This window comes from Rhinoraja longicauda, chromosome 21, assembly GCF_053455715.1.
Source record: "Rhinoraja longicauda isolate Sanriku21f chromosome 21, sRhiLon1.1, whole genome shotgun sequence".
In the NCBI taxonomy this organism is placed as follows: Eukaryota; Metazoa; Chordata; class Chondrichthyes; order Rajiformes; family Arhynchobatidae; genus Rhinoraja; species Rhinoraja longicauda.
This window is the reverse complement of record NC_135973.1, coordinates 16,464,493-16,483,420: the sequence shown is the minus strand read 5'-3', so window position 1 is coordinate 16,483,420 and position 18,928 is coordinate 16,464,493. Positions and strand designations below refer to the sequence as shown.

Sequence of the window (18,928 nt, the reverse complement as noted above, 5' to 3'; positions counted from 1 at the left end):
TAGTCCCAATTGTGATCAGTTGCCTTCCAAAGGATGGACCCCTAAGAATAGACCCCTGGGGACCTCCACCTTAATGTTTTTCAAGGTACCAACATCTCCTCCTCAATATTAACATGTCCTAAGATATCAATATACTGTTCCCTGTCATCCATGCCCATTTCCATGGTTAATACTGATGCAAAATACTCCTTTACAAATGTTTTCCACTTTTCCATCTCCAGGAGTAAATTCCATTGCTTCCGTTTGGTCGTACCCTTTTCCTAACTACTTGTTTACTAATATACAAATAAAATGCATTGGGATTCTCATTAATCCGACTTTCCAAAGATCATTTCATGGCTCTTTTTAACTCTCAACTCCTTGTATAAATTCTTTCCTGTATAATCTGGTGCTGTAGTCCTGGTGCAGTTTCTTGGGGCAGTCTAATTTAACACCATTATTCTTTATGGGGCTACATAAAAATGAGCAGAAACTAAGTCTAAAATAAGGATGAATCTACATACTTGAGTTGGATTTATTTGTATTTATGCGTATGACTGTTCTGTGTAGAAACATTACCACTGTAGACAAGAAACAAAATCGGGATCATGGTTAAAGGCCTACATCCCAGTTCCATTACACTCTTATGAAACTTATAATATCCCAAAATGCTTCATAACCAGTAAAGTCTTCTGCAATGTAGTCAGTATTATGATGTCAAAAATATAATCAATTCCCACACGTTTCTCCAATGAGTGCGTGAGCATTTTGTTAGTGTGCGGGGATTGCCGGTCGGTGCGGACTCGGTCGGCCGAAGGGCCTGTTTCTGCACTGTATCTCCAAACTAAACTAAACTATTGTGAGGAAGTCGCTGGGTACCAAGAGCTGAGGATGTGCTTGCTGCATTGCCAACAGTACTGTATTTCAGACATGGCCCTCTCGGGTTGACTTTTGACATTTTGGAAAAGGGCAACATGACCAAAACAATTATCAGGTTATTGCCCTATTACCTTTTATGGTATCGTCATATGCACAAATTAGTAGATAGATTTCCTACGTTGTAACAGTGAACTGGCTTCAAAAATGCTTCATCTGGCTTCATCAAAAAAGCACTGACTCTTATCCTATATAAAAATAACTGGATCAGCAGAAGGCCGTATGGCATTTTGAACCTGCTCTGTTGTTCATCAAGATTGTGGATAATCATCTACCTCAGCTCTGTTTACTGCACTGTACCCATATCCTTTGATTCCCTTAAAATGCAAACATCTACCAAACTCTGTTTTGAATGAATTCAATGACTGAACTGCCATGACCCCTTGGGATAGAGAACTCTAAAGATTCACCACCTTCTATGTGAAGAGATTTCTCCTCATCTCCGTCCTAAAAGGTCTGTCCCTTATTCTGACTCCTGAGCCTGGAACTGTTCCACAATTTAAGAATAAGGGGTAGGCCATTTAGAACTGAGATGAGAAAAAACTTTTTCAGTCAGAGAGTTGTGAATCTGTGGAATTCTCTGCCTCAGAAGGCAGTGGAGGCCAATTCTCTGAATGCATTCAAGAGAGAGCTAGATAGAGCTCTTAAGGATAGCGGAGTCAGGGGGTATGGGGAGAAAGCAGGAACGGGGTACTGATTGAGAATGATCAGCCATGATCACATTGAATGGCGGTGCTGGCTCAAAGGGCAGAATGGCCTCCTCCTGCACCTATTGTCTATTGTTCTCCCTGCATCCACTCAGTCTAAATTCTAGAGAATACATCCTCGGTCTAATCAAACTCCCCTCATGTAGCAACCAGCTATCTCAGAACCAGCCAAGTGAACCTTCATTGCCTGTATGGCAAGTATATCCTTTTGTGGAATAAGGAACCCAAAATGAAATGTAACACTTCAGGTGCAGTCTCATTATATAATTGCAGTAATATGTTATTTCTGTACTGAAAGTCGCCTAATAAAGACAAATGTACATTTTGCCTTCCTATTTGCATGCTGCATCTGAATTGTGGCTGTCAATGTACATGGATACAGGTCCTCACCACGTTTAGGATGGATCAGTTCCTGTGAAATGTTTGTAACTCGGACAGTTTGCAAGTTGCAAACCAAATTGCTGCACGAGTAAAGATGCCAACAAACCTGCTGCACCCAGTAAATCCATATCAATGGACTCCCAAATATTTGCTTGTGTATACAAGTTGAATGTATGCTAGGCTTTCGTAACCTGATGAGAACCCGTTCCAAGGTTCCTTTCAACATCAATGTTATCCACTCTGTCATCATTCAAAGCTCTGTTTTCTTGTTTAGTGCTCTAATGAATGATCTCACATTTTCCCACATATTTCATCAGCCACATTATACATCTTGTCAGTTGCTTGGCTTGTCCTTACTCCATTGTAGTCTCTTTCCACCCTTCCCCTACTTGCCTTCCCACCTAGCTCTGTATCATCAGCAAACTGGGTCTCGGTAGCCACATCAGTGATACAGATTGTAAATAGATGGGGCTAACCAGCAATTCATGTGGTTTCCCGCTAGGCATGGCCTGAGAAAAACCTGTTTATTCCCTTACAATAGACACAAAATGCTGGAGTAACTCAGCAACATCCCTGGAGAGAAGGAATGGGTGACATTTTGGATCGAGACCCCACTTCAGACTGTCAGAGGAGAGGGAGCCTAAAGATATGTAAAGGTAAGGTGTGAAAATGACAGATCAAAGCAGATGACGATAAGGAAATGTAGAATTGTTCATTGTTAGAGCTGGATGGCAGGACGAATCACAGAGGGGGACCAGCGAGAGAGGGTGTTGCAGAATTCTCATCGGAGAGGAGAACCTCCTCAAAGTAAGCATACTTCTCTACTTTTGGTCTGTTACTAATTTTCAATGCACACCAGTCCACACCAATTCACATTATTCCCTTTATCATGTATCGATACACTGTAGAAGGCTCGATTGTAATCATTTCGCTGACTGGTAAGCACGCAACAAAAGCTCTTCACTGTACCTCAGTACACGTGACAATAAACTAAACTGAACTCACACATTTTGTCTGCTCCACTTCGAAATCTCCTCAAGGTATGTCTACTTTGAAGAAGTTCTCCTCTTCTCATAGACCAGCCCTACTTGAACATGTAGTCAAATCTTATTTACCAATCTATGTGGGGTCTCATAAAAAGCCTGTCGAAAATCTAAAAGTACCATATTCAACGGTTCTCCCTTAACTTATACTAACAACATCTTCAAAGAGCTGCAATAAATTAGTCACTGTGAAGGGGTGGTTAAGCCTCTAAATGGTTGCACACCTGCGACATCTAGTGGCTGAGATAGTTAAGGATTTTGCACTGAGTCATTGTGACTGGAAAAATGAGCAGTTACACATCAGCAACTAAATCACCCATTGTGTAAAAAGCATACATTCTTTAAGAGGAAGTTGATGTTTTGTAAGAGGCCAGAGGTTATATTGAGCAAGCAACAGGCAGGCTTGTGGGGAATATAGACACTAGGATATGCTGAATGGTTTGTTTCTATATTGAACTAGTATTAGTTTATATGGCTGTCAGCACAAATTGTGTAAACAGTGTAAACTCTGAGTGAAGGAATCTCTTGCAATAGTTGTCATTTTCTAACAGGATTTCACTGATTACGCACACGGGATAACTACTGCTCGAGGAGTCTCTGAAGGGTGTTAAAAAAGGTATATATTGTTGCTCAGATTAAAATCCAGCTTATTACTTGCTTGTTCCTATCCACCATGTTTTTGTATCTGTAATATCGGGTTTGGTTTGTGAGATTCTGTTTTTGCAGCACAGTTTCCCTTTGAGTATTTAGTGAAAAATAAACTTATTTGGATTCTTCAACTCGTCTCTGAAGCACTTGGGAGGTGAAAGGTATTCCTCACAGAAGTAGAAGGAAGGCAGCTAATCTTCTATGGGCCTATGATTCAAGTCACACTCCAAAATAGCTAGTTCTTGACTGCCCATCAAAGAGGCTTTAATTGCCCTGGCCTGCCAGTCAGTTTAGTTTGGAGATACAGCGCAGAAACAGGACCTTCGATTCCGCGCCAATCAGCAATCGCACCAGGGCCAACTTACAATTTTTCCCAAAGCCAATTAACCTACAAACCTCTTTGTCTCTGGAGTGTGGGAGGAAACTGGAGCACCCGGGGAAAACACACGTAGTCAGGATCGAATGCAGGTCTCCGGCACTGTAAGGCAGCAACTCTTCCGCCGCACCACCATTCTGCCCTTTAGTTATTTTATATTTTCTATAACGATTTATGTTTGTGGAGTACCTTTCACAACCTTGTGTCATCTTGTGACAACCTTGTTTTACAGTCAATTTAGTATTCTACCGAAAAGTAGAAAATAAACAGAGAGCAGTGATGCAAGAAGGCATATCACTTTAAAGTGACTGCGAACAGTTAATACTGGATCACCCAGTGTCTCCCACATCCCAAGGATTAAATTTGGATTTGATGGTGGTTTATAATGGTAGCCTGTACCTAACATTCTGGTGGGTAGGAGGAAGTAGAGTTATATAGTTGGATTTGATTAGAGAGGGACTATGGAGAAATTTGAAAACAATCATATTTTAAAAGTGTGACATTCTTGTAATCCAGAGTAGGCGAGGGAGCCTGACAATAATGGACAAACATGCAACGTACATATTATTCAGCTGTGTAGGAAGGAACTGCAGATGCTGGTTTAAATTGAAGATAGACACCAAATGCTGAAGTAACTCAGTGGGACAGGCAGCATCTCTGGAGAGAAGCAATTCTATGTTACTCCAGCATTTTGTGTCTATATTATTCAGATAACTTACTCTACCAATGATTTGCATCACATTCGTTTAAATGTTTTATTTAGATTTTAAGACATTTTATGGGGATGATTTGTAACTTTCAATATCAACTGAATATCTTGTAAATATTGCATTGTGTTGTAATTAATAAGACAAACTGCTGGAGGAACTCAGCAGGCCGGATGATAGTGTCCACTAAGGGGAAGGGGATAGTCGATGTTTCGGGAGTTCCCCCGCGGTTTACAATAGACAATAGGTGCAGGAGTAGGCCATTCGGCCCTTCGAGCCAGCACCACCATTCAATGTGATCATGGCTGATCATTCTCAATCAGTACCCCGTTCCTGCCTTCTCCCCATACCCCCTGACTCCGCTATCCTTAAGAGCTCTATCTAGCTCTCTCTTGAATGCATTTTAAGCTCCAGATCCAGACAGTCGCAATCTCTCCTATGTCTGTGCTATTTTATTATTGTTGTAGATACGGCTGCTTGTGTTCTGCATCCCACAAATAAAGTGTTTTTGTTAGAAACATAGAAAATTAGCTGCAGGAGTAGGCCATTTGGCCCTTCGAGCCAGCACTGCCATTCAACATGATCATGGCTGATCATCCAAAATCAATACCCCTGTTCCTGCCCTCTCCCCATGTTCTTGCCTTGATATGTAACTCTTAGGTAGCCCCTAGGAGCTATATCTAACTCTCTCTTTTGAAAACATCCAGTGAATTGTCCTCCACTGCCTTTTGTGGCAGAGAATTCCACAGATTCACAACTCTCTGGGTGAAAGACGTGTTGCTGGTTTGCTCCAGCCCAGCCCAGGCCACTCTAGACTCTGCCCCCCGGCGGAGCTGCACTCTCAGGCCACAGCTCTGCGGCTCCAGCCCAGCCCAGGCCACTCTAGACTCTGCCCCCCGGCGGAGCTGCACTCTCAGGCCACAGCTCTGCGGCTCCAGCCCAGCCCAGGCCACTCTAGACTCTGCCCCCCGGCGGAGCTGCACTCTCAGGCCACAGCTCTGCGGCTCCAGCCCAGCCCAGGCCACTCTAGACTCTGCCCCCCGGCGGAGCTGCACTCTCAGGCCACAGCTCTGCGGCTCCAGTCCGCCTGCGGGGAGCCGAGCGAGCGAGGGCGCGGCGCGGGCAGTGAGTGCCGGCCTGGAGCGCGCGCCGCTCTTCAGGTGAGGCTTCAGCCCGAGGTGGAGGCCTCCCCCTTCCCGGCTCCTGACACGTATTTAATTCCCAGGACACAACCCCGGGTCCGGCCCGGCCGGGTATAACCCTGAAGCACCGCCCGGGGGGCTGCCCGTTGTGTTGTGGACGGCCCTCGCCCCACACCGGCCCCAGCCCGCCGGCAGGTCCGTAAACTGGGCGAGGCCCGTCGCCATCACCCGGGACCCCTGGTCCTTGTTGCAGGCCAGGCCAGGCCGTGGGATAGGCGGTGGTGGAGGGCCGATGCCCAGCGACCCTCCTGTTGCTGCTGCCTTGCGGTGGAGACCACAGGCCCTGAACCTGCACCCACCACCGACCCCTGTCCTGTCCTGTCCTGCCCGAACTGTACACATTTGTTGACATGTGGAATTGAAATGTAATTTGTTTTTGAACTGACTGTTTCCCTTTCCCCTGCAGATTCACCCCCCCCCCCCCCAATTCATTAAACTTTGCTGGTCTCATTGATCCCCCTGTCCTTTTATTGGCAATTTGACCTTGTGAAGGTTTCCCTTGATTTGGCTAAATTCTCCCTCACCATTTAAAAAAAAAATCAAAGCCAGCAGCAATGGAGCTGAGTTATTATACTTGGCAGCATTGTATTTATAGATTTGCCGTAACTCATTTACCATCGTACTTGAAGATGGACACAAAAAGCTGGAGTAACTCAGCAGGTCAGGCAGCATCTCTGGAGAGAAGGAATGGGTGACGTTTCGGGTCGAGACCCTTTACTCAGACGCATATTCTCTCTCCTGCCAACCCCCTAAATCCAGTGATACATCTAAATCTGTAACACCTTTGAAACATTCGTAACCAAAGTTTGAATATACACTACGCCTCCTCATCATTTATCAGGACATTGGGTTTCTTGTGTTTGGTCTAAAGTTCAACCAGATCATGGTTGATTTACTCCTCAACTCCATTTACCCACCTTTGTTCTGCATCTCATGATCCCATTATCTCTCAAAAGATTTGGACTTTTCAAGGATTATAAGGATATTAGAAAACATATTTAGTAGATTAGCTGAACTGTCAGGTTCCACCAGGAATTAGTGATTTATCTGGGACCTTTCTACAGAAAAACACCAGAGGCTTGCCTGGTAAGGCTTTTCCTTTTATGAAGAGGGAGATGTAGAGAAAATGGTGCGCACTGTGGCAGAGGTGATGATCGAAACTGAAGATGTTGCACGGGGGTAGAGTTGCCGGGCGGTAAATATCCCAGAGGCTTATTGGATGGGAAGAGATGACAGGAGTGGGAATTGGAGTCCAATAATTCCAAAGCTGTTGACTAAATAATGGTTGCAGACTAAATAATGGAGAATGATTGGAATGATTTGAGAACAGTTGCATTACTATAGATAGAAGAACATAAAAGACATAGAACAGGGTTTTTCATTGCCTACCGATTCTAATGTTTGTGTAATTACATTGGTGTCTGGGACTAAGGGACAATTGAGAGAAATAACTGTTGAATCATGAAATGGGTGTCTTTTGGCAGATGAGAAGGAGGAAAGAAAATTGAACCAAAGAGAATCATTCTTTCTAAATTTTTCTGGCTCTATCTGAATATCAATCCTTTCTCACTGAGACAGACTGAGCAGTCAGCGGTGAAAGTTAAAATAGAACCAAAGCATTGATGCAAGTAGATAAACACAAAATGCTGAAGTAATGCTGGAGAATTATGTATTCAAGAGAGAGTTGGATATGGTTCTTAGGGCTAACGGAATCAAGGGATATGGGGAGAAAGCAGGAATGGGGTACTGATTCTGGATGAACAGCCATGATCATATTGAATGGCAGTGCTGGCTCAAAGGGCCGAATGGCCTACTCCTGCACTGATTTTCTATGCTTCTATGTAACTCAGTACGTCAGGCAATCTCTCTGGAGATAAGGAACAGGCGACTTTTTCGGTCGAGACACTCCTGTCAGAAGGATACAAGTCACTTCTCTGCTCTATTACAGTGCCATGGACTGGGTCAGGAGGAAAACCTGCACCTTGCTCTTAACATCCATTGTAGTAGCACTCCCTCCCTATTCCCCTCATCCACAGAAATTTGCAGTATCAGTAATAATTGCTTATCAGCCTGTCACTGTAGGACCAGGAAATGTCATTCAGTCCCTGAGCCACTCTGCTATTCAATTAGTACATGGTTGATCTATATCTTAACACCATTCTCATGCCTCTGCTCCATGTCTCTTTATACCATCCACACCCTGATATTGAGTCCCAAGGGACTGAGGGGAAGCTAGAGGTTAGGTCAGTAAACTGAAAAGATCAGTTTAAGGCACACGATGGAGATGGGTTGAAGTATACTTATTTCGATACAAGGTGTATTACAGGAAAGAAATACAGGCACTTAGGACCAGGATTAGTACATGGAACTTGGATATTGTAGCCATTACAGAGACCTGATTGACAGAAGGGCAGGACTGATAGCTCAACGCTCCAGGTTTCAATTGTTTCAGATATGAGAAAGGATGCGAAGGGCCGAATGGCCTACTCCTGCACCTATTGTCTATTGTCTATAAGAGGGAGGAGTTTCCCTACTGATTAGAAAAATGTCACAGTAGCATTTGGAGAGGACAACTTGGAGGGTTTATCCTAAGAAGCAATATAGGTAGAGCTCAAGAATAAGAAAGATGAATCATTATGATTGGGTGTACTATAGGCCTCCCAAAAGCCAGCAGGAGATATAGATATTTCAGCAGATTACAGAAAGTAGTAAAAGCAACAGAGTAGTTGCAGTGGGTGACTTTAATTTTACCAATATTGATTAGTGCTCCCTTAGTGTGAGAGATTTAGTTGGGGCAACATTTATTAGGAGCGTTCAGAAGGTTTCTTGACATGGTATTGACAGATAATGCAACCAGGTAATGGGCCTTGTATTGGGAAATAAACCTGGCCAAAGTTTCAGTGAGAAAGCATTTTAGGAACGTAACTCCTTAACATTTTTAGATAGTTAAGAATAAGCATTGGATTGGACTTTTGCAGAAAATGCTCAATTGGAGAAATGCTAATTACAGCATCTAGACAGGAGCTGGGAGAGTAGATTGGGAGCAGCTGCTATTAAGTAAGTCCACATCCGACTTGTGAGAGTTGACTAAAGGCCATTTAGTCGGAATTCAGGACCGAATTGTGGAAGAAAGCCATACATGGCAAGATTTGGGAATTTTGTATGATGAGATGTTGCAAAAGTTAGTCAAGAAGGCAAAGGAAGCACATGTAAGGTTTAAGAACCTGAAATCCTACAAGAAAGTGGCCCTGGAATGTCTGTGGTGAAGAGAATCCCAAAGTATTTGATACATACATTACAAAACAAGAGGGTAACTGGGGAAAAGGTAGGACCACTCAAAGACAAAGGAGGGAATTTATGCCAAATGCCAGTGGAAGTGGGCGAGATACTTAATGAAAAGTTTAAATTGGTATTCACCAAAGAGAAGGACATGGAAGATAGCAAGATTAGGGAGGGGTGTGTCAATATTCTAGGGAATGTTGATATCAAGAAGAAGGTGTTGGGAGTTTTATAGCGTTGAAAGCATGATGTGATCTATCCCAAGTTATTGAAAGCGGAAGGAGAGGAGATTGCTGGGGCCTTGACAGGGACTGTTTTATCCTCTTTAGCCATAGGTGAAGTCCTAGAGGACTGGAGAATAGTCAATATTGGTCATTGTTTTAAAACGGCAACAGAGACAAACCGGAAAATATGCCAGTGTGCCTTGCATCAGTGGAAGGGAAATTATTAAGAAGATTCTTAGATCCACTTGCATCTGGCAAAACATAGACTTACTAGAGACAGTCAGCATGACTTTTTGACGAGGAGATCATGTCTTTCGTTTAGTTTAGCAATATAGCATGGAAACAGGCCTTTTGGCCCACTGAGTCCGCACCGACCAGTGATCCCTGCACATTAACACTACCCTGACACACCAGAGATAATCCTGCAACTTCTGCATTATTCCCAGGAATACCTGCCATTGCTGTTCCACCGTCTTCCCTGCTAGGGCCTCCTTCTAGTCAATTCTGGCCAGCTCCTGCCTCATGCCTCTAATCCCCTTTGCTATACTGTAATACTGACACTTCCGATTTTCCCTTCTCCCTCTCAATTTTTAGATTTAGATTTAGATTTATTTGTCGAGTAAAACTTATCGTATTGTGATCACTGCCTCCTAATGGCTCTTTTACCTCGAGTCCCCTTATCAGATCAGGTTCATTACACAACACTAAATCCAGAATTGCCTTCTCCCTAGTAGGCTCCAGTACAAGCTGTTCTAAGAATCCATCTTGGAGACACTCCACAAACTCTCTTTCCTGGGGTCCATTACCAACCTGATTTTCCCAGTCTACCTGCATTTTGAAATCTCCCATAACCACCATAGCATTACATTTGTGACATGCCAATTTTAGCTCCTGATTCAACTTGCACCCTATGTCGAGGCTACTGTTCGGGGGCCTGTAGATAACTCCCATTAGGGTCTTTTTACCCTTACAATTCCTCATTTCTATCCATACTGATTCTACATCTCCTGATTCTATGTCACCCCTTGCAAGGGAGTGAATATCATTCCTCACCAACAGAGCGACCCCACCCCCTCTGCCCACCTGTCTGTCTTTTCTATATGTTGTGTACCCCTGAATATTCAGTTCCCAGCCCTGGTCCTCTTGTAGCCATGTCTCAGTGATTCCCACAACATCATACTTACCAATGTCTAACTGAGCCTCAAGCTCATCCACTTTATTTTTTATACTTCGCGCATTTAAATACAACACTTTAATTTCGGTTTTCACCTCCCCTCTCACACCGGTCACAATTGGCCCTGACCTTACTCTCTTATCCCTTCTAGAACTTCCCTTCCCATTCAACAAGGTTCCACATAGGAGACTAGTGGGCAAAATTAGAGCACATGGTATTGGAGGTGGGGTACTGACATGGATAGAAAATTGGTTGACAGACAGAAAGCAAAGATTGGGGATAAATGGGTCCCTTTCAGAATGGCAGGCAGTAACTAGTGGGGTACCGCAAGGCTCAGTTCTGGGACCGCAGCTATTTACAATATACATTAATGACTTGGATGAAGGGATTAAAAGTACCATTAGCAAATTTGCAGATAATACAAAGCTGGGTGGTAGTGTGGACTGAGGAAGATGCTATGAGGTTGCAGGGTGACTTGGACAGGTTGTGTGAGTGGGCGGATGCATGGCAGATGCAGTTTAATGTGGATAAGTGTGAGGTTATCCACTTTGGTGGTAAGAATAGGAAAGCAGAGTATTATCTGAATGGTGTCAAGTTAGGTAAAGGGGACGTACAATGAGATCTGGGTGTCCTAATGCATCAGTCACTGAAAGGAAGCATGCAGGTACAGCAGGCAGTGAAGAAAGCCAATGGAATGTTGGCGGGACTGTCATATGTTGAAAGACTGGAGCGACTAGGCTTGTATACACTGGAATTTAGAAGGATGAGAGGGGATCTTAATAAAACATATAAGATTATTAAGGGGTTGGACACGTTAGAGGCAGGAAACATGTTCCCAATGTTGGGAGAGTCCAGAACAAGAGGCCACAGTTTAAGAATAAGGGGTAGGCAATTTAGAACTGAGATGAGGAAAAACTTTTTCTGTCAGAGAGTTGTGAATCTGTGGAATTCTCTGCCTCAGAAGGCAGTGGAGGCCAATTCTGAATGCATTCAAGAGAGAGCTAGATAGAGCTCTTAAGGATGGGGAGAAGGGAGGAACGGGGTACTGATTGAGAATGATCAGCCATGATCACATTGAATGGCGGTGCTGGCTCAAAGGGCCGAATGGCCTCCTCCTGCACCTATTATCTATTGTAAATTCCCTCAACCATTCCTCAGCCCACCTAGCCAATCGATCAAGATCCTGCTGCAATTTTTCACAACCATCTGCAAAACCACCCACTTTTGTATCATCTGCAAACTTGCTAATCTTGCCGTGTATGTTCTCATCCAAATCATTGATATAGATAACAAACAGTAACAGGCTCAGCACCGAACACTGAGGCACACCACTAGTCACAGGCCTCCAGTCCGAGAAACAACCTTCCACCATCACCCTCTGCTTCCTTCCATTAAGCCAATTTTCTATCCATTCAGCTATCTCTCCATGGATCCCAAGCGATCTAACCTTCCAGAGCAGCCTACCATGTGGAACCTTGTCAAATGCTTTGCTGAAACTCTTATTTGTTCTGAGTGCAAAATACGCCTGTTGATAACAAGTGAGATGAAATTTTCCATTGCAACATGTACATCGGCCTGTGGTCTACCAAGAGTGTTTTTCTGAGGTTGTCTTGTGAACTGTAGTGCTGGGGACACAGTGCGTGGGGTTTGTATATTGGTGAGGTATTTTTAATGGCACTTTTAGTTGCTGTTTGAGTCTGAGTATTGGTGTCCTGAGCCTGCTTTCAAAATTATTCCACTTCCCGACCACTTGGAAGATTTTACTGAGACTGTGTCATTTGACCAGCATGCGACTCTTGGTCCTCTGAACCGAACCCATTTTTTCTTTTAAATGAACCTCATGATTAAATATTCTAAAAGAAATTGGCAAAAAAGTATCCGAATTATCATGGGTGAGTATAAAGTGTTACATGCATAGATAGTAGGAAGACCGGGGCTGGTGCTGGGGGTGGCTGAAGACAGGGCAGATGTGAGATTGACAGGTGTCAAGGATGATTGGATGATAGAGAGAAGAGACTTGACTCTTTTCCACAGTGAGAAAGTGGGGAGGAGAAAGGCAGTATGATGGGATGCATGGAGTTTAAGCAAAAGGCAAGGGTGTGGAATTAATGGTCAGGCTGGTTGGGGTTAATCCGAGCAGTGCCAGTCTAATATGGGGCTCCCATAATGGGCCGCGGGATTTTCTTCGCCCGGCGGGGGCTTCAATGTCGGGAGCCCAGACCGCCCTGACGTGGCAACTCCAACAACCTGACCGCGGGAGAAGACGGCAGGGGAGAGAAAAATACATTCTGGCCTTCCATCACAGTGAGGAGGTGACTGGAGGAGACTCACTGTGATGGATCTTTCTTTTGTTTGGTGTTAGTTTATGATTGTATGTGTTATTGCATTTTTATTGATTATTCTTATTGGTCTTATTGTTGAACTGCGGGTAATTTTTCATTTCACTACACATTTATGTGTATGTGACAAATAAATGACTATTGATATTGATATTGACCAAGGACTCTGAATTTTAGTGCATAATTGACATTAGAACTGAAACAAACTCCAGGGCTGGGCATCATGCCTTTTGGCTGAAATGCTTTCTCATTTTGTAAGGTCGAAAAGTGTGAGAGTGTATGTGTTTACTCATGTGTATGTATTCACGTACAATTTTAAACGTGGGAAACGTGTGCATTTGTGTCTAACTGAGTGATTGTGTGAAGATATTTTAGGACAGGATCTGGCTGAGGTGAACCATGCCTTACAGTCAGTGTTCTCAAGTGATGAATGGACATCTGAGCTCAGCACTCAGAGGAAGTTTGTGGCCATGAACTTGCATTCATCAGCAAAAGTGATTGGGAGCTGGGAGTGTGCAGAATGCATGCGGAAACTATTGGAAGTTGAACAAAACAAGTTATATTTTTGTATCTGTTTCAGCTTCACTGAGATATCTTATGGGAAGGAATTCCTGCTGGATCCCATGGCAGGGGAAAGTTTACTGGAATCTTTGCACACAGTTCCAGCAGTCGTAAAGATGAACCGGAGAAGCACCCGTTGTCGCTGGAACGTATGGGTGCTGATATTCACTGTCATTCTCCTCCTTGGCTTCACCAGCATTTGGCACGAGGGATATACTGTGAGACGGCTGACCAGCAGGGAGGCAGGGTACCTGGAGCCAGAGGTACGCATCGCTCTACCGCAGAACAAGCATGGTAATGGAGACTCCTGCCTCTCCATCCCCGAACAGGACAGGTTTGATTGCTACCCAGAGAGGGACCGAGTCGTCACTCGGAAGCTGTGTGAACAGCGTGGCTGCTGTTTTGTCCAGGACATTAAGGATTCAAGTGGAATGCCCTGGTGCTTCTACCTGCCAAACTTTCCAAGTTATATCCTGGGAAACCGGACACCCACGGAACTGGGCGAAGTGGGGGAGCTCACGCGAAAGAATAAAACTTACTATCCCCGGGATATTCTGAAGCTCCAACTGAACGTAATGTTTGAGACCGATCACAGACTTCACATTAAGGTGGGGACTCTCCTTTCTGATTAGAAGATGCTCTTCCAAGATAACACTGTTAAAACACCAGCAAGCTCTTTGGCTTTTCACAAATTGAGTGATTAAGAGTCAGCCTAGTTTTGGGGGGGACGGGAGTCATGATCTGTGCAAGGCAAGTCAGGTGGGATTACGTGCACTTTCTCTTTTTCACTGGTGAGCCAGTTGGATTAGGTTTGAAACAACAAAATAAGTGCAAATGCTGGAAATTTTAACTAAAAATGGTAAATGCTGGAAATACTGAGCAGATCTTCTTCTTGCGTTTGAGGCAGCAGAAGTTATGAAGCTGCTTCTGCTTCTGCTGTCTCTGTTTGTTGTCGTTCGCCTGACTGAGGTCAGTTGACAGGGCTCACCACGGGGAGGCCGACAACATGAGCCCCACTGAGCAGATTAACCAAATAAGGAAAGAGAAACATTGCCGATTAATTCTGTGGGTGGTGGGAGCTATCATCACCCTGAAATTGCTTTTATTCTTTGACTTCTGGGTCATTCATCTTCCACTATTCGCACCTCCTCCAGATAGATTTGCTGCCACTAACAAAACTTCACCCTACCTCAGGCAACCCCAATTTGTCATCCATTTTCTCTCGGTTTCTCTTCCTATGTCAGACATTCTTCCAACCCACTATCACTGTCCTTCTCTGCAATTGAAAATATCCAGCTTTTGAACTGTTACAAGTTCTAATAAACAATTACCCTACTGAAACCGGCTCTGTTCCTCTCTCCAGAATATTTCCAGCATTTTATATATTTTTATCAAAGTGATTTAATTATCTGCAAGGGGGTTTAGAGGTACCTGGCATTTGTGAAAATCCAAAGAGGATACTGGTACTTCAGCTGGTAATTCTGGGTGGCAAAGTGGTGCAGTGGGGAGAGCTGTTACCTCACAGCACCAGAGATCCGGGTTCGGCACGGTGGTGCAGCGGTAGAGTTGCTGCCTTACAGCGAATGCAGCGCCTAAGACTCGGGTTCGATCCTGACTACGGGCGCCGTCTGTACGGAGTTTGTAGTTCTCCCCATGACCTGCGTGGGTTTTCTCCGAGATCTTCGGTTTCCTCCCACACTCCAAAGACGTACAGGTATGTAGGTTAATTGACTGGGTAAAATGTAAAAATTGTCCCTAGTGTGTGTAGGATAGTGTTAATGTGTGGGGATCGCTGGGCGGCGCGGACTCAGTGGGCCGAAGGGCCTGTTTCCGCGCTGTATCTCTAAATCTAAAAAAAAATCTAAATCTAAATCTTGGGTGCTGTGTGTTTGTGGGATTTGCACACTTTCCCTGTGACTGCGTGGGGTTCCTCCGGATGCTCTGGTTTCCTCCCACATCCCAAATGTGGGGGTCTGTAGGTTAATTGGCCTCTATAAATTGTCCCTAGTGTGTAGGGAGTGGATGAGAAAGTGGGATAACATAGTAATAGTGTATGAATGGGTGATCGATGGTCGCCATGGACTTGGGCCAAAGGGCTTGTTTCCATGCTGCATCTCTGTACTAAACTAAACTTTAGCAGTGTTACATGGCTGAGTAGCTGGGCCAACTACCGGAGGGGAAGGTTAGTCAGGTTGGTATAACACTGTGGATAGTCACACACAGGCTGCCTAGTTGGGTTTTTATAACAATCCAACAAATTGGATCTTTTAAGTCATCTTTACTGACTGAAACTTTTAAATCTACAAACTGCCATGAAGAAATTGGAACTGAGCTTGAGCTTGAGCACTGAGAGTGATTTGTTTGGCACCTTTCACAACACCTCCAATGAACCATTGAGGTATTTTTGATATGCATTTATTATAAAACATATTTACTGTGCACAATGTCTGTGCAGATTGTAATGACAATTTAAATTAATCGTGACCCCTATCTCTATCTCTGACACTTTTCTCTCCCCTTTCATAATCATAATCATACTTTATCAGCCAAGTTTGTTTTGCAACATAAGAGGAATTTGATTTGCCATACTGTCATGCCAATAAAAAGCAACAAGGCACACAAAATACATTTTAACATAAACATCCACCACAGCGACTCCCCGACATTCATCACTGTGATGGAAGGCAAAAAAAATTTCAATCTCTTCCCTTCTTTGTCCCCCTTTGGGGGCCTCGAGCCTTCCGTTGATGGGACGATCTTGGCCCCCTTAGCCGGCGGTTGGGCCCTCTGCGTCGGGGCGATCAAGCTCCCGCATCGGGGGTATCTCAGTTCCCTGCACCAGGCGATTGGACCGTGGGTCGGGGCTGGTCGAACCGCCTGAGGCTTTAAAGTTTCCCGACATTAGTCTCTATCCGAGACTGAGCTCCTCGATGGTGAAATCCGCAGGTCGCAGTTGCAGCGTCGATTCCAGGCAAGGGATCGCGGGCTCCGATGGTACGTCCACGGCCCCACGGTGAGGCTCAAAGTCAGTCTCGAGCAAGGCCGCCAGCTCCATGATGTTAGGCCGCAGAGCGACCAGAGATACGATCCGGAAAACAATCGCATCTCTAGCAAGTTAAGAGATTGAGAAAAGGTTTCCCCCGGCCCCCCTCCCCCAACCCCCAAGTAAAACAAACCAGAGAACATTAACCCATACTTTTAAAACACACTAAAAATAACATAAAAGACGAAAAGACAGACAGACCGTTGGCGAGGCTGCCATCGCTGATGGCGCCACCCGGTGGAAATTATCTCTGTTTCCTTCACAGGGGACAAACGATCGACCAACATCTACCATGTGATTATGTGGACTACATTTCCTCCCACCCAGCTTCTTGCAAACACGCTATTCTCTACTCTCAATTCCTCTGTCTCCGCCATATCTGCTAAGATGAGGCTTTCCATTCGAGGACATCTGAGATGTACTCATTCTTTAGTAAACATGGTTTCACCACTTCTGTCATAGATAGCTCCCTCACCCACATCTCCTCTGTGTCCAATGGTTCTCCTCTCACTCTCCCTCCCCCCGATCGAACAAGGATAGAGTTCTTCTAGTCCTCGCCTTCCACCCCACCAGCCTTCGCATCCAGTGCGTAATGCTCCGACATTTCCGTCATCTCCAAGGTGATCCCACCACCAGACCCATCTTCCCATCTCCACCCTTTTCCGCCTTCTACAGAGATCACTCCCTCTGAAGCATATTGGTTCACATCCCTCCTCACCCAAAACATTTCCAACACAGGTACTTTCCCCTGCAACCGCAGGAGATGTAAACGCTGTCCCTACACCTCTTCCCTTGCCTCCATCCAGGGACCCAAGCAGTCTTTCCAGGTGAGACAGAGGTTCGAGCACACCACCTCTATCCTCATCTACGGCCTGATGTGTCGTCCTGTGCATTTGCGAGACCATGCGTGGACTCTGTGACCAAGGGTTACTGGATCTCCTGGTTACTACCTATTTTAAGTCCCCTCCCCATTCTGACCTTTTTGTCCTGGTCCTCCTCCATTGCCAGAGTGAGGCCACATGCAAACTGGAGGAACAGCACCTTGTATATTGCTTGGGTAGCTTACAACCTAACGGTATGAACGTTGAGGTGAGCTCTAACAACTCCACCCTCCCCCTCCCTTTAATCCCCACACACCCCTTTTCCCCCTCCCTTTCCCCTGTGCCCCACCTGGACTTGCAACTATTTCTCTTCTCCTCCTCCTCCTTTATTAATTCCTCTGGTTTCAAATTTGCAACTCTTCAACCCTCTGTCTCACCTCTTCTGCTTTAATCTCTGGCATTTGTTCCAACTATCTACCTATCAATCCCTCTGCCTACTATGCTTTGTTCTCTCTCTCAGCTTTCTTCCACTCCCCCCCCCCCCCCCCCCCCCAACCCAAGCCCACTACAATCAGTCTGAAGAAGGGTCCAGACCTGAAACATCACCTATCTTTGCTCTCCAGAGATGCTGCCTGACCTGCTAAATTACTCCAGAACTTTTATTTTGTTGGAGTTCTGGAACGTGCTGCTAGGGGAAGTGGTCGACACAATAGCAACATATAAAAGGTATTTAAACAAACACATGAACTGGCAGGTAATGAAGGGATAGAGACCATGTGTAAGCATATGGGATTAATTTAAGTGTTTGTTTAAATACCTTTTATATGTCGCTATTGTGCCGACCACTTCCCCAAGCAGCACGTTCCAGACCTCCAACCACTCTCTGTGTAAAAAGATTTACCTTATAAATATCCTTTAAACTTTCCCCTCTCAATTTAAAGGTATGCCTCTCGTATTTGATATTTCCACCATGGGGTAAAAAGACTGACTATCCACCCTCCATATGCATCTCATAGTGTTATATTCTTGTCTCGGGTCGTCTTGGCCTCCAGACGAAACAGTCCAAGTTTGTCCTCCCTCTCCTCATAGCTAAAACTCTTTAATCCAGGCAACTTCCAGTGAACTCTTTTGCATCCTATCCAAGGCTCCTCCAGGCTGAATATTGACTCCCCTTTTTCTTTGAATGCATTCAGATAAATGATTCCTCAAATCCACGGTACGAGGTCCCCATCAAGGTTCCCAGTTCAGCAAAGAAAGCCACGAGTCCGATGTACACTGTGGAATATTCTGAGGAGCCATTCGGGATTGTTGTGAGGAGGAGATCCACGAGGACAGTGCTGTAGGTTTTTCTCCTTTCTTCCATTTTGCATCTTGATGTGGGTCAAAATGATGGGGATGGAAAGGAGCTGGAAAAAGTATTTCCCTGTTAACGACATAGGTTGGGCTACCAAAGTGGTTCTGCAAGGGAGCTAGGAGCAACATTGAAAAGTAGGACTGCAGGGATGATA

At 44.8% G+C, this 18,928-nt stretch overlaps 1 protein-coding gene across 3 annotated transcripts in view; it reads left to right on the top strand.

Annotated features, from left to right (window-relative positions):
• Window positions 1-3,534: 3,534 nt before the first annotated feature.
• gaa2 (alpha glucosidase 2) overlaps window positions 3,535-18,928 on the top strand; it is a 43,034-nt gene continuing 27,640 nt past the window's right edge. For 2 of the 3 annotated variants that reach the window (XM_078417834.1, XM_078417832.1), the window contains exons 1-3: window positions 5,806-5,937; window positions 13,576-14,164; window positions 18,614-18,759. In XM_078417834.1, the coding sequence (XP_078273960.1) occupies window positions 13,619-14,164; window positions 18,614-18,759 (692 nt within the window). In that variant the 5' untranslated portion in view covers window positions 5,806-5,937; window positions 13,576-13,618. Of the gene's footprint in view, window positions 3,663-5,805; window positions 5,938-13,575; window positions 14,165-18,613; window positions 18,760-18,928 lie in introns of those variants that run through there. The other variant, XM_078417833.1, reaches the window with a different exon arrangement.